The 19,122-nt window shown below is 42.8% G+C and overlaps 1 protein-coding gene across 4 annotated transcripts in view; it reads right to left on the reverse strand.

The window, feature by feature from the left end:
* AMOTL1 (angiomotin like 1) overlaps positions 1 to 19,122 on the reverse strand; it is a 294,817-nt gene that overhangs the window by 95,816 nt on the left and 179,879 nt on the right. For all 4 annotated transcript variants that reach the window (XM_069202417.1, XM_069202419.1, XM_069202418.1 and 1 more), the window contains one exon: positions 11,055 to 11,204. In XM_069202417.1, the coding sequence (XP_069058518.1) occupies positions 11,055 to 11,204 (150 nt within the window). The remainder of the gene's footprint in view (positions 1 to 11,054; positions 11,205 to 19,122) is intronic.

The following is a 19,122-nucleotide window of genomic DNA, read 5'->3' on the forward strand; positions in this document are numbered from 1 at the left end:
TTTACACACACACACACACACACATATATATATATATATATATATATATATATATATATATATATATATATATATTGTGTATATATGTCAAGTAATGGTATATACAAAGTTGTCCCCGGACAAAAGCGCAGGTGCTTGCAATTATTTGCTCAATCCGAGCATTTGGCCTGTAATCAAGGACGAGATGTCTGAAACGCGTAAGGTCTGGGAAATGTAAAGGATTCTTTGAAGGTGACTGGTTTTGCTACTTTCCAAAATAAAATACAAACTGCAACATGTTGGGAGAGCGCTTTTGTCCGGGGATAACTTTGCTTTGTATATATATATAAATATATATATATATATATACCATTACTTGACATTTTCAAACTAAGGGACCATCTATTAAGCTTCCTTACCATCTACTAAGCTGCCCACTCAACTGCCACACTATCTACTTTATCAATGTTATGCCTTGCATTTAATACAGCCTTCCTATTCTTTCCCTATGTATTGCTAACAACTACAAATGTATAACTTTTAATTTGCAATTCTAATATGCACAAACGTTCACATCTGTTTCAGCTCTTAAGAAAACAGGTACATTTTCTATGTATGCATAGCCCATGAAGGGCCCAGCAACCCTTGTTAACAGTAGCTATAATGTTGATGGTAATGTTACTATCAAAGATGACTTTACGCATTTTGGCATGGACTACCCAGCCCGGTTCTGTTCATTCACAAGTATTCTCCGCACCTACCCCTCCTCCCCCACGGCCCTGAACATGTGCCATCACCCCCAAAGCAAAATCAAAGCCTATAACAGAATCAGGAAGGGAACAACGCCTCTTCCTCTAGGCAGCCTCAAGCCAGGCAAACCCATGGTCACCAAAACAGCAGGTGCCAATACTAGGAATACAGTGTAGCAGTAAGATGAGAAGGAGCAAGCATGAAAGCAGGAAAACAAGTGTCAAAGTAGTGAAGCAAAATGATATACAAGTAGCAAGCAGCCAAGAGAGTAAGATAACAAAATAACAGGAAGCACAGACACGGCATGGAGTAAGCACAAGGCGACACAGCAGGACAGGGAGGCAGGGTAGTGAAGAAGATATTTCTGATTAATAAATAATTTGTGCTAAATATGAAAACACTGCATTTTATATAACTGTATTTCCTGTTTTTGGCCAAACTATGTCCCTGCTGGACCTGGATCCATCTTGAATTTCACACAAAAAAGATGCATGTTTGTTTTCATTTCTTGTCTCTTTGCACGTAGTCAAATGTGTACATTTGAAATGCTCTATGCTGACATGCTGTTCTTAAGTACTCTGGAGGAAACTTCCCTTGCAAATAAAACTGTTAAAGGTTTTTTCCTGGCCGTGTCTCTGTAGGCCAGTTCATTCATAAGGTTGTCATTGTTTTGGGTGTAACTATATTTGTACTGTCATATCCATTGACATTAGGCCAAAGAGGGATTGATTATTATTTTATTTATTTAGATCAGTGGGTCCCAACCTGTGGTCGGGGGACCCTTGGGGGTCGGCAAAGCCTCCCCAGGGGGTCTGCGACTGCTTAGAAAATTAAATAATATTAACAGATTAGGTCCCCAGCTTTCAGTAATGACTCAGTGGGGGGTCCCGGACTCCAATAATGATTCAGTGGGGTCCTCGGGTTCCAGTAATGATAAAGTGGGGGTCCACAGAAGTCAAAAGGTTGGGAACCACTGAATTAAATAATGTTGCACAGTGCTTTAGTGTGATCGATTGAGGCTTGCAACATTCGGTTCATTCTATGCTGGCTACATGACTTTCAATGTGTATTTTTTGCTCTGAGAATTGACTTTATGTCACACTTGAAGCTGCATCTGATAAACCTCATGCTAATTACCTATATATGATTTGCCAATACCATGAGCAATGACTAATCATTATTTGTGCCTTCTTTATCACACTTTAGTTATTTAATAAACCTTAATGGTTTCAAACTCTTGCTTTCTTAAGACCTTTATTTGATTAACTATGTTGATTTATTTGCCGTCTATCTAATCTTATGGACACACTGCCCCACAATTTCTTAAGGACATCGCTATCCCCGATCCTCGCTTCCATAGGTGCTGTATCTTTGGTAAGATTGCATCGACAGTTTCAACCAGGTTGAAGAAAAACCACTTGTCGGAAAAGTCTGCACTTCCCCCTTCACAACTTTACCACAAAACATGCCACAGTACCACGTGTAGCACCTGCTACCGCATGACGCTGCATTCTCCACCTCGTCTGCCCTTTCGTGCTTTATTCGTGCTGCCCCCATGCGACACACCGCACCGTTCAGCACTTACCACTCAGTGTGGTGGCTCACACGTAATGACCAATGAACTTGTCTCTACAGACCAGGGAGAAACCAGAAAGTGACAGTAAATGACGGCTGCAGTGAGGGCACCGCATGCTCCGGGTTCACTGAGAGGCACATTTCTATCCGTCTGGCTGAGTCCCAGAATGCCTGCCCAGCAGTGGTACAAGTGATAACTCTTGGGATCTAAGCTGATGCAGAACTTTCACCATTTTCTTTTCCATCTGCTCCCCAGGATGCTTCCCTTTATGACCTTTTCTTGTGAATTCAAGTCTGTCTTCATAAAAAATTTAACTAAAACGTACTACTACAGCTTCTCTACTGTAGAGGTCTACATTTGGGGATATTCGTTCTTACATCAAACTAAGTTTCCTGCCAAAGACTCACAGCACTAGTTTAGCTGTATCTCCTGACTGCAAGTCAATCCGAAGCAAAGGAGAGTTCTAAAGCTCTGATTGCAAGACAGTGAAACTGGCGTAAGTATATTCACTAAGTTATTCAGAGTTAAAATAGGTGAAGAAGCAGAGAGTTGTTCTACTGGACACTCTTGATGGATGCTGTTTCTGGGACTACATCGCCCACAGTGCATATGGGCATGCACCATAAGGTGGGAGCAGGCCCACAGCACTTTATAATCATACTCTGGATTCTCCATGGACACTGCTTCTGGGACTACATCGCCCATAGTGCGCAGGGGCAATTGCCAGGAGGCGGGAGCAGCCGCACAGTGCTTTATAAGCACGCTCTCCTTCCGGTAGCACTGAAGTCTCTATGGACGCTGTACCTGGGGCTACACTGCCCACAGTGCACAGAGGCATTTGCCAAAACGTAGGAGCAGGAGCACATCGTTTTATAAGCACGCTCTCCTTCCTACAGTGTGGGGCTCTTCATGAATCCAGTTTCTGAGACTACATCGTCCATACTGCACGGGGGCACTTGCCAAGAGGCGAGGATAGGCGCACAGCACTTTATAAGCGCGCTGTCCCTCTGGAGTGTGGGACTCTCTGTGGACGCTTTTTCTGGGACTACATTGCTCAAAATACACAGGGAACTTGCTAGGGGGTGGGAGCAGGTGCTCATCACTTTATAAGCATGTTCTCCTTCCCCCAGCTGGGCTGTGCCTGGGTGCATGTCCGGGCAAAAACTGGGCCAAGCCAAGGCTCTTCTGCACCTGTTGGAGCCTGAAGGCGGCTGGGCTGGACCACCCGTCTAGGGACATTGTTTCTTTTGTAGGGTCATGGGTAGATCGAAAAGCCAGTATGGCTCCCTTAGCGGACAAACGTCCTTGTACTAGTTCCTCCATTCTTGTGTTTCTTACTTGTGCTTTTGTTGTTATCACGGAAGAAATCACCTCTGTGGAGGAAAAGTTAGGACTAGGGCAGCAAGGCTGTATTAGCGCCGAAGAACCTGTTGACATCGAAAATAAAAAGATTCTCTGTCTAAGGGCAGTCCTAGCACTGTTACAGTCCCAGCAGGTATTACTCAAAACTTTTCAGACCTTGATATAACAGCCCCCTAAGCAGAATGACACTTGTGTATCTCAGTTGTTGGGTGGACGGATATGATCTATCAGTTCTCTGAACAGGGATAAGGTGGAGGTTGAAAGGGCAGCAGCGGGAGGCCTCTTCCAGTATGTCGTCCCCTGGTTGGGACCAAGGAGCATTTACGGAGATTGGAAAACCCTGTACAGGACACCTTTGACTCTTCTAGTCAGACCTTAATTAATATAGAGACTATGGGGCTGATTTAGATATTGGCAATGGAGTTACTCTGTCACAAAGGTGACGTATTTCCCGTCCGCTGAAATCGAAATCCCACTGGATATAATGGGATTTAGATTTCGGCAGATGGGATATCTGCCACCCTTGTGATGGAGTAACCCCTCGGCCAATATCTAAATCAGGCCCTATGATTTCAAACTTAGCGGAATCCTTAATGCTCTGGTCAAATCTAATATGTTGTCAATAGTTTCCCCACTAAGTATTGAAGGGAATGAGAGCTCTACCCAAACACCCTTCCTGAGTATTAATAAAATTTCCGTCATTCGACTGTCAAAAAAGTTTGAGCATAGGGAAGATCCTCATTGTTCACTTTTAGTAGATAGAGGTGGACAGAGTATGGATTCTCAGGGGCAGACTTGATTATAGAATTCACTGCAACCACTAGTTTGTCAGATACAAGCCCTCATTACAACCTCCAGGGTCACGGTGGCAGTCGGAACAGCGCCAATGTGGGGGTTCAACAGCCACATTCGACCGCGCCGGTAGCACCATGGTCGGACTGCCAGAACCGCAATTTTTCCATCACAAGACGGACTGGCGGTCCGAATCCGCCAGGGCAGTGCTGCCCTTGGGATTATAGCTTCCCTTTCTGCCAGTGGTTTAATTGTGGTAGCACTGCCTTGAAACGGCGTGGGCAGTGTAGGCAGAAACTCTGTATCCGCCTGCTGACTCAGCGGGACACTGGTAATTGGGCCTGCAGGGAGGAGGCTGCAATGGCGGCAACCTGCCTGTCAGGACGTTGGCGAATGGGCTTTTCCTTCCGCTGAAGTCATAATCGACCCAATCAGTATCAAGGAGACCACATAATTTGACCAAGATGACATGTTCTTTCCTGGGGGGCTGGGGAACAGATTCGGCTTCTATCTGAAGCCTCAATTCTGGATGTACTGCTGACAGCCATCCCTATTGCATGGTCTTGGCCAAGGTGCTGTCTCTTAGGGACAAGGGGGGAGAAAGCTTTTTACAACTGAAGAATAACATTACCCATTGGCTGAGTAGGTGTTTGGATTAGGGTCAGAGTATATTTAATCAGATAAACATGGTTAGAAGAGCTTCTTGGGTAGGCAAGGATGCTTAAAGTTTCAATGGAGATTGTGTAGATGTGAATTTTAACCATGCTTTAATTGCTGGTTATCTTAAAAGGGATTTATCTCTTTCTAGCAAAGTGCAAACAGAAATTCTGGCCTTGCCTTAGGGTTTTTTATAGGCCACAAGCTTTGACCCTCTTTGGTAGGTGTGCTATATCAGAGGAGAGAAGCCGTTTGTAGGGAGTGGTCATTTTAGCATCCCGATTGTCAACAGATTTGATGTACTAAGTGCCTTGGATACCCAAGATTGACTGCAAATTGCCTCGTATTGCCTCTACTAAGGATTCTATTAGCTTACCCACTGATTTAAGGTCAAAGGGTGTTATGTATTGCAGACTAGGAAGGGAGAAATGAACATTGGTCTAACTTTCTAAAAGAATTTCATGTTGTTTACAGGAAACATGGGAAGTGACTTGTAAGCTTTCGTTTGAGGGTTACAGCATCTGTTTTGTTTCTGCCACACCAGTCAAGCATGGGAGGCATAATGGAGGTCTATTAATTCCAATGGCTTTGTGCTCGAACAGTTACACTGATATTTTGGAAACTAGCTGTTAGAATCTAGCAGCTGTTTTTTTAAGATTAAAAAAGATGGGCAGTTTGTTAGTCTTGAATCTTTATAACTCTAACTTCTTGGGATGCCCATGTGTTTGATCTTAAAAGGTTTTTAGATAAAATTTTAGTTCTAGACATGATTTTACATCAATGATGTTGATGCATGATTTTAATTTTCATTTGGGTGATGGTTGTCCCATTTTAGATTCCAATAAGTATGACTGCAGAGTAACCAGCACAGACCACTTTAGAGACTTGTAAGAAGGTGTTTTGAGGAAATCTGTTTTAGCTGATTTGAATTTCTTTGTTATATCAGGTTCACAGCAGGGCTTGTCCGGTCCTTTGAGTATTTGCACATTTAATGGGAGAGGTATACAGTTAGTGTAGATTGATCTTTGTTACCTTTAGTTTGCTTCAATGAATTATGAAATGTAAGGTCTTGTGGGATGGCGGTAGCAACCATAACCCGTTGAGAGGCTCATTTGAGGGATGTTTTGAAGTAAATAGCAGTGTCCATGACTATAATGGGTTGATATCATTGAGGGATCAAAAGCGTAGACGAAAATTGACTATGTATAGGCAAGTAAACATTGATATTGAGCTATTTCAGAAATGTGCATATGAATTTGAGGTTTGTCTTGATGATGATCCTCTCACGCATTTAGTCTTATCCTCTTATAAAAATATTAGTAGAGTAGTTAAGGCTATGCATACCAGGCATGGTAACACCTTGAACCCACCTCTCAATAGGTGGTTTGATCACTTCTGTACCAAGGCCTTTCAAGATTTGAAGATGTCCTGGAAGCAAACCTCTAGAGACAACCCTTTGGTTTCCTTGTGTCACACTAAATATAAATTAGTCTTCAAGGAACTGTAAATGCAATTATGTAGGGAGACACTTAGGAATAACGTATTTTTGCTTGTACCAGGTGGGATAGTGGTTTGCTTTACAATAGTGTCAATCTCCCCTTGTCTCATTCAAACCCAAGGCCTATGTTGTCCTCACATATTCCAGCGGATGTTTGGGTGAAGCACTTTGAATCTGTTTATGATGGCCCTGATTCTATATCTGTTTTTTATTCGTCAGCTGAATGGTCAAACATTCGGTTTGAGTGGGAAGAGGTGAGGGATGCTGTTATTATTGGCTTACCAAACAACAAAGCTCCAGGTCCAGATGGGTCCCGTGTAAAGTGTTTAAATCTAATATGAAGTGGGGGGCTCCTTTGGTTACTTTGTATCTCAATATGGCTGTAAGACATGGGTTATCAGATTATTGGTCCCACTCTGTGATTGCACTGATGATTGCACTGGTGATTAAGAAAGGATGCAGGGAAGACCAGTGTTGTTACTGGTCTATTTCGCTGGTCAAAACAGAGATTAAAATCACTGGTTGAGTGAATTAATTACTTATCTGGGCCAAGGAGCACAATGCCTTGTTTGACATCCTAATGGCTTCAGGGCTGGCCTTAGGACAATTGCCCAAAGCTTAATTCTGTACCTGATTATCTCGAAGTATGCTTTAGCAAAAAAGGGTCAGTCCTCTTGGCCTTCATGGATCTCAGTTTAGAGTATGACAGAAAAAACAGAAATAAGCTCTGGGCTGTCATGGGTTCCATGGGAGTCTAGCGGGACCTCATCTGGCTATTAAGGGAGTTGCATTTTAACCTCACAGCTTCAATTCTGTATGGTGAGGGGGGGGGATCTAACATTCGCAGCCTGTTAGCTGAAAAGGGGTGTTCGTCAGGGTTGCATTCTAGCTCCATTTTTATTCATGCTGTATATCAATCACTTAAAACTCAAATTGGTTAAAGAGTGAAGAGATATGCCTATTGTGGGTAAGCAACCTTTAGCAGCACTGATGTACGCAGATGATGCTGTGCTCGTTTCAAGTGCTGGGACTGCAGCAACGCTTAGACTCATTTGTTGAGATCATGGTTAACCTGGACGTAAATACCAATGCCAAAAAGTCACATGTTGTGGTAACTAGCCTGAAGGACCCACAATCCAGAGCGTTTTCTATTAAGAAATGTCATAAAAGCAGAGTGGAGTTGTTTCCCTATTTAGGCTTATTATCTGATACCTTGCTTAGTTGAGCCTCACTACTGAAGCAGAAGAAATTACTTTCCTTTTTAGGTGTTGTAACCCACTCCACATCAGATTGTTTTGGTTTGAGGAGGGACACTATGATGAAGCATGCCACTTAAGGGTGGGGGAGGGTTCTTGTCCTAAAGGAATTCTTCTTTTTTGTCAGTACATGATACGAACAGAGATGCAACAACACCTACATTGTGTTTAGTACCTGAAGAGGAATAAACATATCAGAACAAACAGAAAGGCATCCTTATACAGTAGGGAACAATCAGTTGAAACAATCGCTTTAGAGAGTTTCTTTTTGGTTGTCCAGCCAGTTCCCCGTTTTCTATTTTGGTGCATTCAGGGTGCTATAAGAATCCCCCAAAATATGCATCTTTCCCTTCTTTTTACAGACCCCTAGAGCCACCCCGTGAGAACCGCTGCATAGGCCACTTAATCAAGATAAGATGAATATTTACTATGTTTTCGGAAAACACTAGGACCATGCCACGATCAAAGGTACGCATCTGTCTTCATTCAAAAATGTCAGTTTATCCTCAGAATTACATAATCCTTAATTCAGAATGTGTATGGTGTGCTGGAGAACTCTTATTTTGACTTTTGAACTCCAAAGCTGGAGAAAATCCATAACACTAAAAACACACGTCTGGAAGATGATCAAACACTTATTTGAAAGAAACTGCTGATTTAGCTGGTAATTCGTTTTTTTTTAATTTAGTGGCTATTTAATTGTCTTTCCTCACTTGTTTTGATTTTTAAAATGGATACTTATGCTACCTTCTTTTTTTTGTTCTGTTGCATTTGTTAAGGTTGGTATTTTGAATCCCTTTATGATCATCTGGCCATCTTAATGGTACTATTGTTTATGTTACACTATTGTACTATTTATAAATTATCCTAATAAATCACATAAAAAATAATAGAGGCTTCCTGCTTTTACAGGTAGACTAGGTACGCGATAAAAGAGTCTGATGATTAATAAGACCAATTAAGTATTTTCTAAATAGCTTAACTTTCATACTCCAGGCTGTATGAAAAGCATAAACAAATGCTGTATTTTTGATAGTGACTCCAGATTCGTGCTGAAACTATAATGTAGTACATTCAATTGAGCTTACAGTAGGAAGGTCAGTGTGGTTGCCAAAAGGCTTACATGGAGAATGGGGGCGATGCCCTTCGCTATCACACATCCACCCCACTTCTGTCGCCAGTACAATGTAAAGTACTATAATTGTCACCAGCCATAAACTTGATACAATTACAGATTTCAGAATTAGGGGAAACTCAATGTGGAAAGCCACTTCTCAGTTTTCTGTAGTTAACTCTGATGGGTCTCTCTGTGTGAATCCCCTGAGCTGACCACTCTTTCAGGACTGCAGTAAGTGCCAGTGTCAGAGAACGTATAAATACATTTACTCATTGGAAAGCATATCTTCTATTTCTATCAATTATGCACATCACCATGAGGTGAAGCGTGATCAAAAACTGCTTTCCGCAAATCACTTAAAGATCTCAGCTGGTAAGTGAGCTTTACAAAGGGTGCTTGAGGAAATCAGGAACAACTTTCACTACCATTCCCTGTAATTCTGGAATCAATACATCCGTGTCCTCATCAACGTGGATTTCAATGGAAGGGTCAGGGACATGCATCCTATCGCGAGCATCCTTGGGAGCAGTAGTACAGGAATGAATAAGAAAGTTTACTTGCAAATGAGGGAGTCTCTAGCAACACAGATAGTGCACAACGCTCCTTACTTTTTTGGGAGCAAAATTTAAACTTTACTTTTTTGGGAGCAAAATTTAAAGGTTTTATTACTGCCTTTGAGGAAACAAGGCTCACTCAGGGAATTACCACTCTTCTATATAAGCAATGTGATTAAAAGGTTAATATAAAAACTTACACACTTAAAAGTAGATAAGTAATCTAAGGCTCAGAGCAGCATGCTTGTTCCACCATGTGCAATGGCATGCAACCGATGTGACGTAGACGTTGTTTTTCTGTGAGAAATCACTCCACATTTGCAATAGGCAGGACACTGTCCAAATTCAAGTAAACTTACTAGCAGCTTTTCTGATAGGCACTGCACTAGCACTAAACAGTTCAAACATGGAGGTAGGTGGGAGAATCCAGGGATCACCTTCAATGTCCCCTACCCAGGAATCCAGGGCTCTTTAACCCTGTTATCTTCTCGAAGCTTTCTGAATTCTCCATTTGGGTTTGAAGGGTCAGTATTCACTGAAAACCCACCCTGGGACCAGTAGAGACACTGCATCTGACGAATGTAAACTATGCATGCTCTGTCTCTCACGTGTCTTCCTCCAACGCACTGTTAAGAGCTGTGACCCAAGATAGGATAAGAGCATCATTCTTGCCAGTCATGTAGAAAAGGAAAACACTTTATACATCTGCCCCGATCTAGAGTCTGATGGTCTGCATACTCTGCCGCAAACCTTGACGGACTACAATGTCTGCCGAACCGACAGTCAGCCTGCGCTATTTAGGGTCGTGAGGACCACGAGCTCCATCAACGGAGCTCCCATTGGCTCCATCAATAGAAAGTGTCCTTTGATGGCCCAACGGAGTAGGAGCCATTGGAGAAAGAGCATTACACTAACCGCCCTATTTTGGGTAACTGTGTGGTGTCCCTTTTTTTCTTACTTCGCCTAAAACTTAGGAATGAGAGTCAGAAAGAAACAAATAATGACCCCTACACATCGAGGGAAAAAACTGCCTGGGTGTGGAGCATTAGTTATTTCTTCTTGAAAAACAAAATCAGCCATCAAAACCGAGAGTGGCCATTCACCAAACATTTTGTAACTTGAATTGCCAAGACAGCAGTTCTGCCCAAGTTACAGAGATCACCTCAGCACCAGTGGTGATCTTTAAATTTGGGGCTTCCTAGTCTGTCAGGGTGGCTGATGTAATGTCTGTCACCCTGACATGAGTCAGGCCCACAGTCCTTCTGGCAAATACAACACCCTTCCAATCAATTACTCCCCCCAGGCTGCAGTGCACTATCTGTCTGTTGTGGTGCCTCACAATCAGCTATAAAGCACTATAAAAATAAAATTACATTTACAATTTCCCCACTCACCCCTGTCAGAAGCATCTTTAGAAGAACCACCCATCCATTCAATTAAAACCATAACTTAATAAAAATATGAGTTAGAACATTTTTGTGTCAGTGAATACACAAGAATTGTACTTCCGTACCAGTTGCTTCTTCCACACAGCCGGTGGTCTCTGAAGTCAATGATGGGTCCTCATTCTCGTTGATATACAAACGGTGGCCCTGGTAGGCATAGCCAAAGTCTTCTGAACACTGGACAGGACTACTGCGGCTGAGGCAGACAAGTGGAGGGCCTGCAATACACAAACATGCAAGGTATAAGGGAAAAACATCACGAAGACATACTGCAAATGACTCAAGCTGCATTATTATTATCTTAAGTTAATCACTACCAGGAAAATAATACTATTTAGTAACATCGTTTTTTATCAGATTGTATCCTTAAGAGAAAATAAGTGGTGAACAGATTGAAACCGGGTACTGGGTACTGTAAGCTACCAAGGAGGTGACAAAGACAGGTCATCCATAAGAAAAGTGAGCACTGCTGAGAAGCATCGGTATGTCCATAATTAGTATGATCCCCAGGTCTTTAAACACACTTTTGGTAGCATGAAATACAGAATTAGGGTATGCAAATTATGTTCCGCCTGTGAAATACTGGATAAAATTCACATGCACTGTCTCAAGTTTAAAAGAGAAGATTTGTGTAGAGTTATGCAGAAATTGTGCACATTATAAATATTAAAAGAATAATGCTCAACTTATGTTTTTTTTTCACCAGTTATTTTTGATCACTGTTAACTTTCTTTTAATGGCTGATACTTTTCTTGCAACACTGGTACATTTTCCTTTGTAATGGCTTTTGTGTTATTGCAACCTATTCGCCAGCTTCACATTAATTGATAATTTTAAGGAATAAAAGCAGGGCCTGGTGCTCTCTTCTACCTAATGCTCCCCCACAAATATATATATATTTTTTTAAAACTTGTCTTTATAAGTATTTTCCATACTTAAGACATAAATTACCAATATACAGAACATCACAGCAGGATTAAACACAATGAGCTGGCCAGGAAACCTCCTCCACAAACATTGTAAGAAAGCAATACAAAGGGGGTCAATTACGACCCCGGCGGTCGGTGCTAGTATGGCGGTAGTATTGCCAACAGGCTGTCAGTACTTACCGCCATACTATGACATTGGTGGTACGGCTGAAGCCATACCGCAATGTACCACAACGACCTCCACGGCGGTAACAGCCGCCAGGCTGGAGACCTATATCTCCAGCCCGGCGGCTGTCACTGTACCGCCTGTAGTATAATGACCCCGCATACCGCCATGGTTTTCGTGTTTTTTTTTACCGCCACGAAAACCATGGCGGTAGGCACAATCAGTGCCAGGGAATTCCTTCCCTGGCACTGATAGGGGTCTCCCCCGACACCCTCACCCTCCTCAGAGTTCTCCCCCTCCCCCACCTCCTGACCCCACCAATATACACACATACACACACTCATATACACACGCATACCCACATTCACCCACGTATGCATACATTCATACACACACAGCAACACTCACTAACACACATCCAGACACACACGCAATCACACGACACAACATACACGCAAACTCACACCCATTCATGCACACATGCATTACAAATGCCTCACACCCGCATGCACGCATACAAACACAGTCACACACCACCACCCTCCTCCCCTGTCGGAGTACCCAGTTACCTGCTTGCAGGGGGTCCTCCAGTAGGAGACGGGATGCGGCGCTGCTGCCAGCAGCACCGTCTGCCAGCGGAACACCGCCAGGACGCATTATGGATCATAATGCGGCCGGCGGCGCTCTTCTGGCGTGGCGCTGCTGCTGGCAGCAGTGCCATCTCACCACCGTCCGCTGCCATGACCGTAGCCGGAATTCTGCTAGCCTTCTGGCGGAATTCCGGCTACGGTCATATTATGGTGGACGGTAGGTAGCAAAAGGCCGTCGCCGAGGCGGTAGGTGGGATTTCCCGCCAATGTCAAAATGAGGGCCATAATTATTTCATAAAACAAATTTTTTAAATGTATTACAGACAAGAGTAACGTACCAGCTAAAACACAATAGGGCTTCGCATTTGAGGCTTTCTGTCTGGAAACGGGAGGGTCAAAGCTTCACAAGTTTGGGAATTATAGATTACCAGTGCAGTTTATGCAGCACTGCAATTACATCTAGAAGGAGAGAGGCATCTCAGTATCCAAATGGCAGAATTCTACAATGCTTAGAACTTTCTAGTTAGACATACAATGAGCCTTGCATGCAGGACATTCAATAGTTGTCCACCTAGGTCAACTAAATTTCGGGCCTGACACCTGTGGTTTAGAGACCCACAATCTATGTCTTCAGATAGAAAAAAAACACTGCAAGTGTTTGGGCGTGCATGGTAACTGTGTGGCCAACAAGAATGCACATGTGGGCCATGAGGAGTGAGCACACTAGGCAAATGGCAACTCACACAGTCTTTGACGCAATCACCAGCAACTCTCAGAATCTGTGATCAACAGTTCCACATGGTCTTGGCTAAGCTTCAGCCAACTAATTGTCATCCTGCTGCCCATAAAATGAATGCCTTACAAGTCTCAGTGCAGAAAGAAGCTCTGTTTTGTACCGTGACGTTTCCACGAAAAGACCATGATGATCAGGTTTCAGAACAAAAGAAACAAGTATGGGCAAAGGCAATAGTTCTGGTCTTGGCAAACAGATGCAATAGTTAATTTTTTTAAAAGTTTTTATTGAAAGCATATGTCACCAAAAATGTAAAAAAAGAAAAACAAAAACATGCTGCCTCTTAGGAGTGGCTGTCATGGGCCTGGTATAAACATACATAATTTTGAAAAAAACACTGATGCTAATGCTTTACTAGTGAGTTTTTTATTTAAATAACAAACCTTTCAATTGTAGCATGCATTTTGTTATTATTATTTGTGAAGGAAACAATAATGAATCACCACCCAATCAAATAGTCACTCTCAGGCAGCTACAGTGTTACTCTGTGACTTAACCACTTTAAAAAAATAACTTTAAACAAGCATTGGCAAAGCCAATATGTCTCAGCTGCCCAAGAGCTATTTACTTTATCAATCTGTTTTAGCCAAGTTGTACAGCAGTACAGCTGTTCTGCAGCATGGCTGAAGGTTTTTAAAAAAGTGTTATGATGAGGCCGTGCTGGCCATGTCATAGCTCTCCCACGGCAGGAGGGGTTGGGGTGGGAAGGAGCAAGCTACAAGGAGGAGGGAGTGGGGTACAGAGCAAACAACAATTGGGGAGGTGTTGGGGGAGAAGGGACATGCAATAACTGGAGATGGAGCAAGTGGATGGGTCTAGCAACAGTGCAAGAGAAAGAAGAAAGGCAGGGAAAGTAACGACATGGAGTAGCACCAGGGAGATGACAAGAAACAGCCTGGAAACACAGGCAGTCTTATGGAGTGCTACAAGTAAAAAGAAAAAAGTACAGCAGATAAAGTGTGAATAGTTGATAACACTGCACTGGACAAGAAAGGAGTTCTTGGGCCATGCTCCAAGGAAAGAAGCAATACACGAAAAAGTAAAGCAGGCAAGCACTGACCAAACAGAAGCCAGCACAAAGGAGTGATGGTGAAGCTGGTAGGCAATTGGCAGGCTCTAAGCACCATTTAAGCTAACAAAATGACTTGTAAGCATGCGCTATCTCTGCCACGACCTATACAGAGATGTAAAATAAATCACCATGGACATGGTATCTGAATTGCAGGCAAAAAAATAACGTTTGTAAATGTATTATAAAAATAAAAAGCATATTTTGAACCACCTTTCTCACTAAAGAGAAAGGAATTGTTTTTAAGCAGATGTGAACAACGTGCACAGGCTTTGTGAAGTCACTCAAAGTGGTAAAAGTCAGCTGACCCACTGCTCTGTGCTGTATGCTATATCTCAAAGGCCAGAACTAAAAAGGTGTCTTAGCAAACACCTACCCGAGCCCGCATTGGTAAAGCCAATGATCTCACCTATGCAAGAGCTACTGGCTTTGCCAATATGTTTTAGCTATGTTGTACACCAGGGTGGCTGCTGTTCAGCAAGGCTAAATGTTAGTGGCGTAGAGGAGAGTGGAGTGTCGTAGAGAGGCATGGTAAACAGTGGAGTAGAGTGTTGTAGAGTGAAGTGGCAGAGAGTGTTGTGTATTGGAGTGGCATAGTGTGGAGTCCTGTAGAGTGGCATACACTGGAGTGGCATAGAGCACAGTGAACTGATGTAGAGTGCATTGACAGAGTGTTGCAGAGTATAGTCTTGTAGAGTGCAGTGTCATTGAGTGCAGTGGCATTGAATTCAGGGGCGTACAATGTAGTGTCGTAGATTACAGTGGTGTAGATTAGAGTGGCGCATGGTAGAGTGCATTGGTACAGAGTGGAGTGGTGCAGAGTAGAGTGGCGTAGAGTAGATTGGCCTAAAGGGCAGTGGTGCAGAATAGAGTGGTGTAGAGTGGTGCAGATTGCAGTCCCATAGAGTTGAGTGATGCAGACGGCAGTGGCACAGAGTGCAGTGGTGTAGAGTGCAGAGTACAGTTGAGTGGCATAGAGGGGTTCAGATTAGAGTAGCATAGACTGGTGCAGAGTATAGTGCCGTAGAGTGTTGTGGCATAGAGTGGAGTAGTGTAGAGTACAGTGGCGTAGAGTTCAGTGGTGGAGAGTGCAGTGTTGCAGGGTAGAGCATAAGAATGCTGTGGTGTAGAGTGGCGTAAAGAGCAATGACGGAAAGAACAGTGATGCAGAGTAGAGTGGAGTCACAGAGTGCAGCTGTGTTGAGTGCACTGGCGTAGAGTGCAGTGGTTAAGAGTAGAGTGGGGCATAGTGCAGTGGCATAGAGTGAAAAGGCGCAGACAGGAGTAGAATGGCATAGAGTGCAGTGATGTAGTGTAGATTATTTCAGAGTATTGTGAAGAGGTGTAGAGTGGAATAGTGCAGGGTAGAGGGCAGTTGCGTACAGTGACATAGAGTGTAACGGCTTAGAGTAAAGGGGTATAGGGTGCAGTGGTATAGAGTGAAGTGGTGCAGAGTAGATTGGAGTGGGGTTCAGTGGATTGGCGTGGAGTGCAGGAGCATACATTTGAGTGTTAAAGAGTGAAGTGCATTGGCGTCGAGTGTATTGGCATGGAGTGCAGTGGAGTAGAGTGCAGGGGCATAGAATTGAGTGTTAAAGAGTGAAGTGCATTTGCGTAGAGTGTATAGGCATAGAGTGCAGTGGCGTAAAGTGCAGCGTTACAGAGCGGCTTGGAGTACAGTGGCGTAGAGTGAAGTTGTACAGAGTGGATTGGTGTGGCCTAGACTGGAGTGGTGTAGGGTGCAGTGGCAAACAGTGCAACAGTGTACAGTTGAGTGGCAAAGAGTGTATTGGCAAACAGTAGAGTGGTGCATGGTAGAGTAGAGAGGTTCATTGTGAAGTGGCGTATAGTGTAGTAGTGTAGAGTACAGTGGTGTAGAGTGGTGCAGAGTAGAGGTCAGTGGTGTGGGGTGGTGTAGAATGGAGTATTCATGGTGTGGTAGCACACAACCATTACAGACAACACATTTTCAATTGAAATCACCATTACATTTACACATATATACAGTTTAATAATAAAACTATACAGGGCACAGATGAAAATGTGTGGCAATTGCACCACCTAGTGTAATTATTTGTTTTGATCATACTAAACTATTCCTTTCCAACACACTTCAAAAATAACACAAAATTTGCTTAATTTGTGTCCCTAATTCTGATATATTCTAAATTACGTACACAGTTCATTTAAATGTCACATGCATGAAAAAAACTCTTCCGTACCCCCACTATCCAGCAAGATTGTCAAATAAATCTTCTCAATTTAAAGTCAGAGAAAGATAAGTAAACAGACCCTCTGAAGACAGTGTATGATATTTGACCTTGGTCTATAAATGCAGAGCAAATGTGACGAGATAAGAACAAGATTTACAGGCCTGGTCACAGAATGGAAGCACTCGGAAGGATGCTGTAAATAAGGTTTGGGCAAGGGAAGGTAAGAACTCAAGCTGGACAGCCTAAAACAAATAAAGCCAGCAGATGGAAAGCAACAAAATGTGAGTTACAACCCACAAAGCCAATGGCAAGCAATGGCCAGAATGCATCCCAGGTCAGTCTTCTGAATGTCCCAAAGATTTCTTTAACAAACCGACAACTTCACTACCTGGTAGGCTGTGACCTAAAGATGACATTGTATGTTTTGGAACCTATGAAAGCTTAACGCTACTCGGAAAGCAAGGGAATGCAATATGTCGGATGGGGATAGGGACTTGTAAGGGGGTCTCTTTACAGTTCGGACTACAGTGAAGGGTAGTCAAAGATATTTCGTTTTCACTAGTGGTGATTTAAGAACTCTTGAAGAGTGATGTCTGCAGCTGAAATGGAGGAGTGAAGAACTGAGCAATATTTGTAAAGGGATGTTATTCGAGAACTTACATCCATAGTTTAAGAAGGCTGTCTTCTCGTCTTTTTTTTTGCACCTCTTGATTTCAATTCTGGCAGTGTAATTAATATCTTTATGAATTTCACCTCCCTGCTAAAAAGGTGAGGTTCACTCATGTTATAGCATACTCACAAAACAAGGTGTTCTAGTAAATCTCAAAATAGGTAAGATAATGCTTTTGAAAAGAAACCTGGCCATTACAAGATTTCTGTAAACACAGAATAAAAACGACGATTAGATGTGCATAGGGCCACATCGCAGGAACATAGACACAAAGTGAACAATGAGCTTCACAAAAAAAAAAACAATTAATATTCTGCAGAATGTGTGTCGTAACCAGAGCTATGAATTGAATGTTTCAGACAGAATCCAAGAATATGGATCACACCACTTTAGATTATCCATTCATGTACTTCATCGTTGGTCAGTGGTGTAATGCAAAATGAGACCTTCCTGCAGAAAGTGATGAGGAGCCTTGGAGCCTCCAATATCTCCCAGTTATTAATTGGCCCTCGGCTTAATGGAGGCCCCCGAGGGATTTAGGTGCACCCGGGACACAGAGACCTGCGTTACACTCCTGTGACATTGACCCGCGCCATCACACCACCTACCAACCACCAGCCTGCGTCTATATTGCTGCACACCTTCATTTCGCTGCGGTTAGAATTAGTGAAATGCAGATTTTTTGTCTCAATTGCAACATTATGTACGTTTTTAGGACCTTTATAATAAATGGACATGTGAATTTAACTCCTACCACCATGTGTCTATTGACAACTGCTTTTAGAATAACTTGAGCACTGAAGGGCTTTACACCTGTGTTTTTCTTTGCACATAAATGCAAAAGGAAACGGATGGATCAGCCGCAGTGGTAGGGAATGGTGATAATGCAAAATTGGGTAAAAGGATATGCTTCTTACTTTCCACTGGCTGGGCCCCTTAATTAAGTCAGGTATATGACCATGGTGGGTCCACTTGCCCACACCCTAAAAGATGACTGCATCCTCCTTAACACCCGCGTGTATCCTTTTGTAGTGGAGATAACCTTAGATCTAAAGACACACAGTCGTTCTCACACAGGGATGTGAAGTTGTTGCTCCTGGGAATTTTTAATCCACCACACCTAGCTTTAAATCACCTGTTCAAGCATGTCTTATATGACTCAGATCCTCATCCTGCCTAGGATTGACGATTACTAATAAAGATAAGGTATCACAGCCCTTTTGAAATGTATTTGCAGATGTTAATTTAATGCTTTGACCTACTAGGCCGTTGGCATATATGCAAGGTATGAGATGACGCGCTATTAACCACTGCCCTCCAAGCCCTCTCACTAAAGGTTATACATAAAGATAGAAGGATGCATGCGTCCTTGGACGATGGGAAAGACAGCCTAATCGGGATCTTTCTGTAATAGAATATGGCAGGCTTTGAAAACAGATGAATAGAGTGGCATTGAAAAAAATTAAAACCTATCATGATTGAAGAGGCATGGCCACTGAAGTCTAACCGTCTACAGCAGGGGTCTCTAAACCTTTCTGTAATAGGATCTACTTATGTTCCATGACTATCATTCTGAGTTATTAACAATTAGCTACTAACAACTGTATAGATAACACATAGTTGCAAAGCCTCAGACACCAAGGTAATAATATTAGTAACAGGTCTTCCCATCGCAGACTGCTTTATCACTCAAATATCCCTCTTAA

Source organism: Pleurodeles waltl, chromosome 8 (assembly GCF_031143425.1).
Source record: "Pleurodeles waltl isolate 20211129_DDA chromosome 8, aPleWal1.hap1.20221129, whole genome shotgun sequence".
NCBI classification, from domain to species: Eukaryota; Metazoa; Chordata; class Amphibia; order Caudata; family Salamandridae; genus Pleurodeles; species Pleurodeles waltl.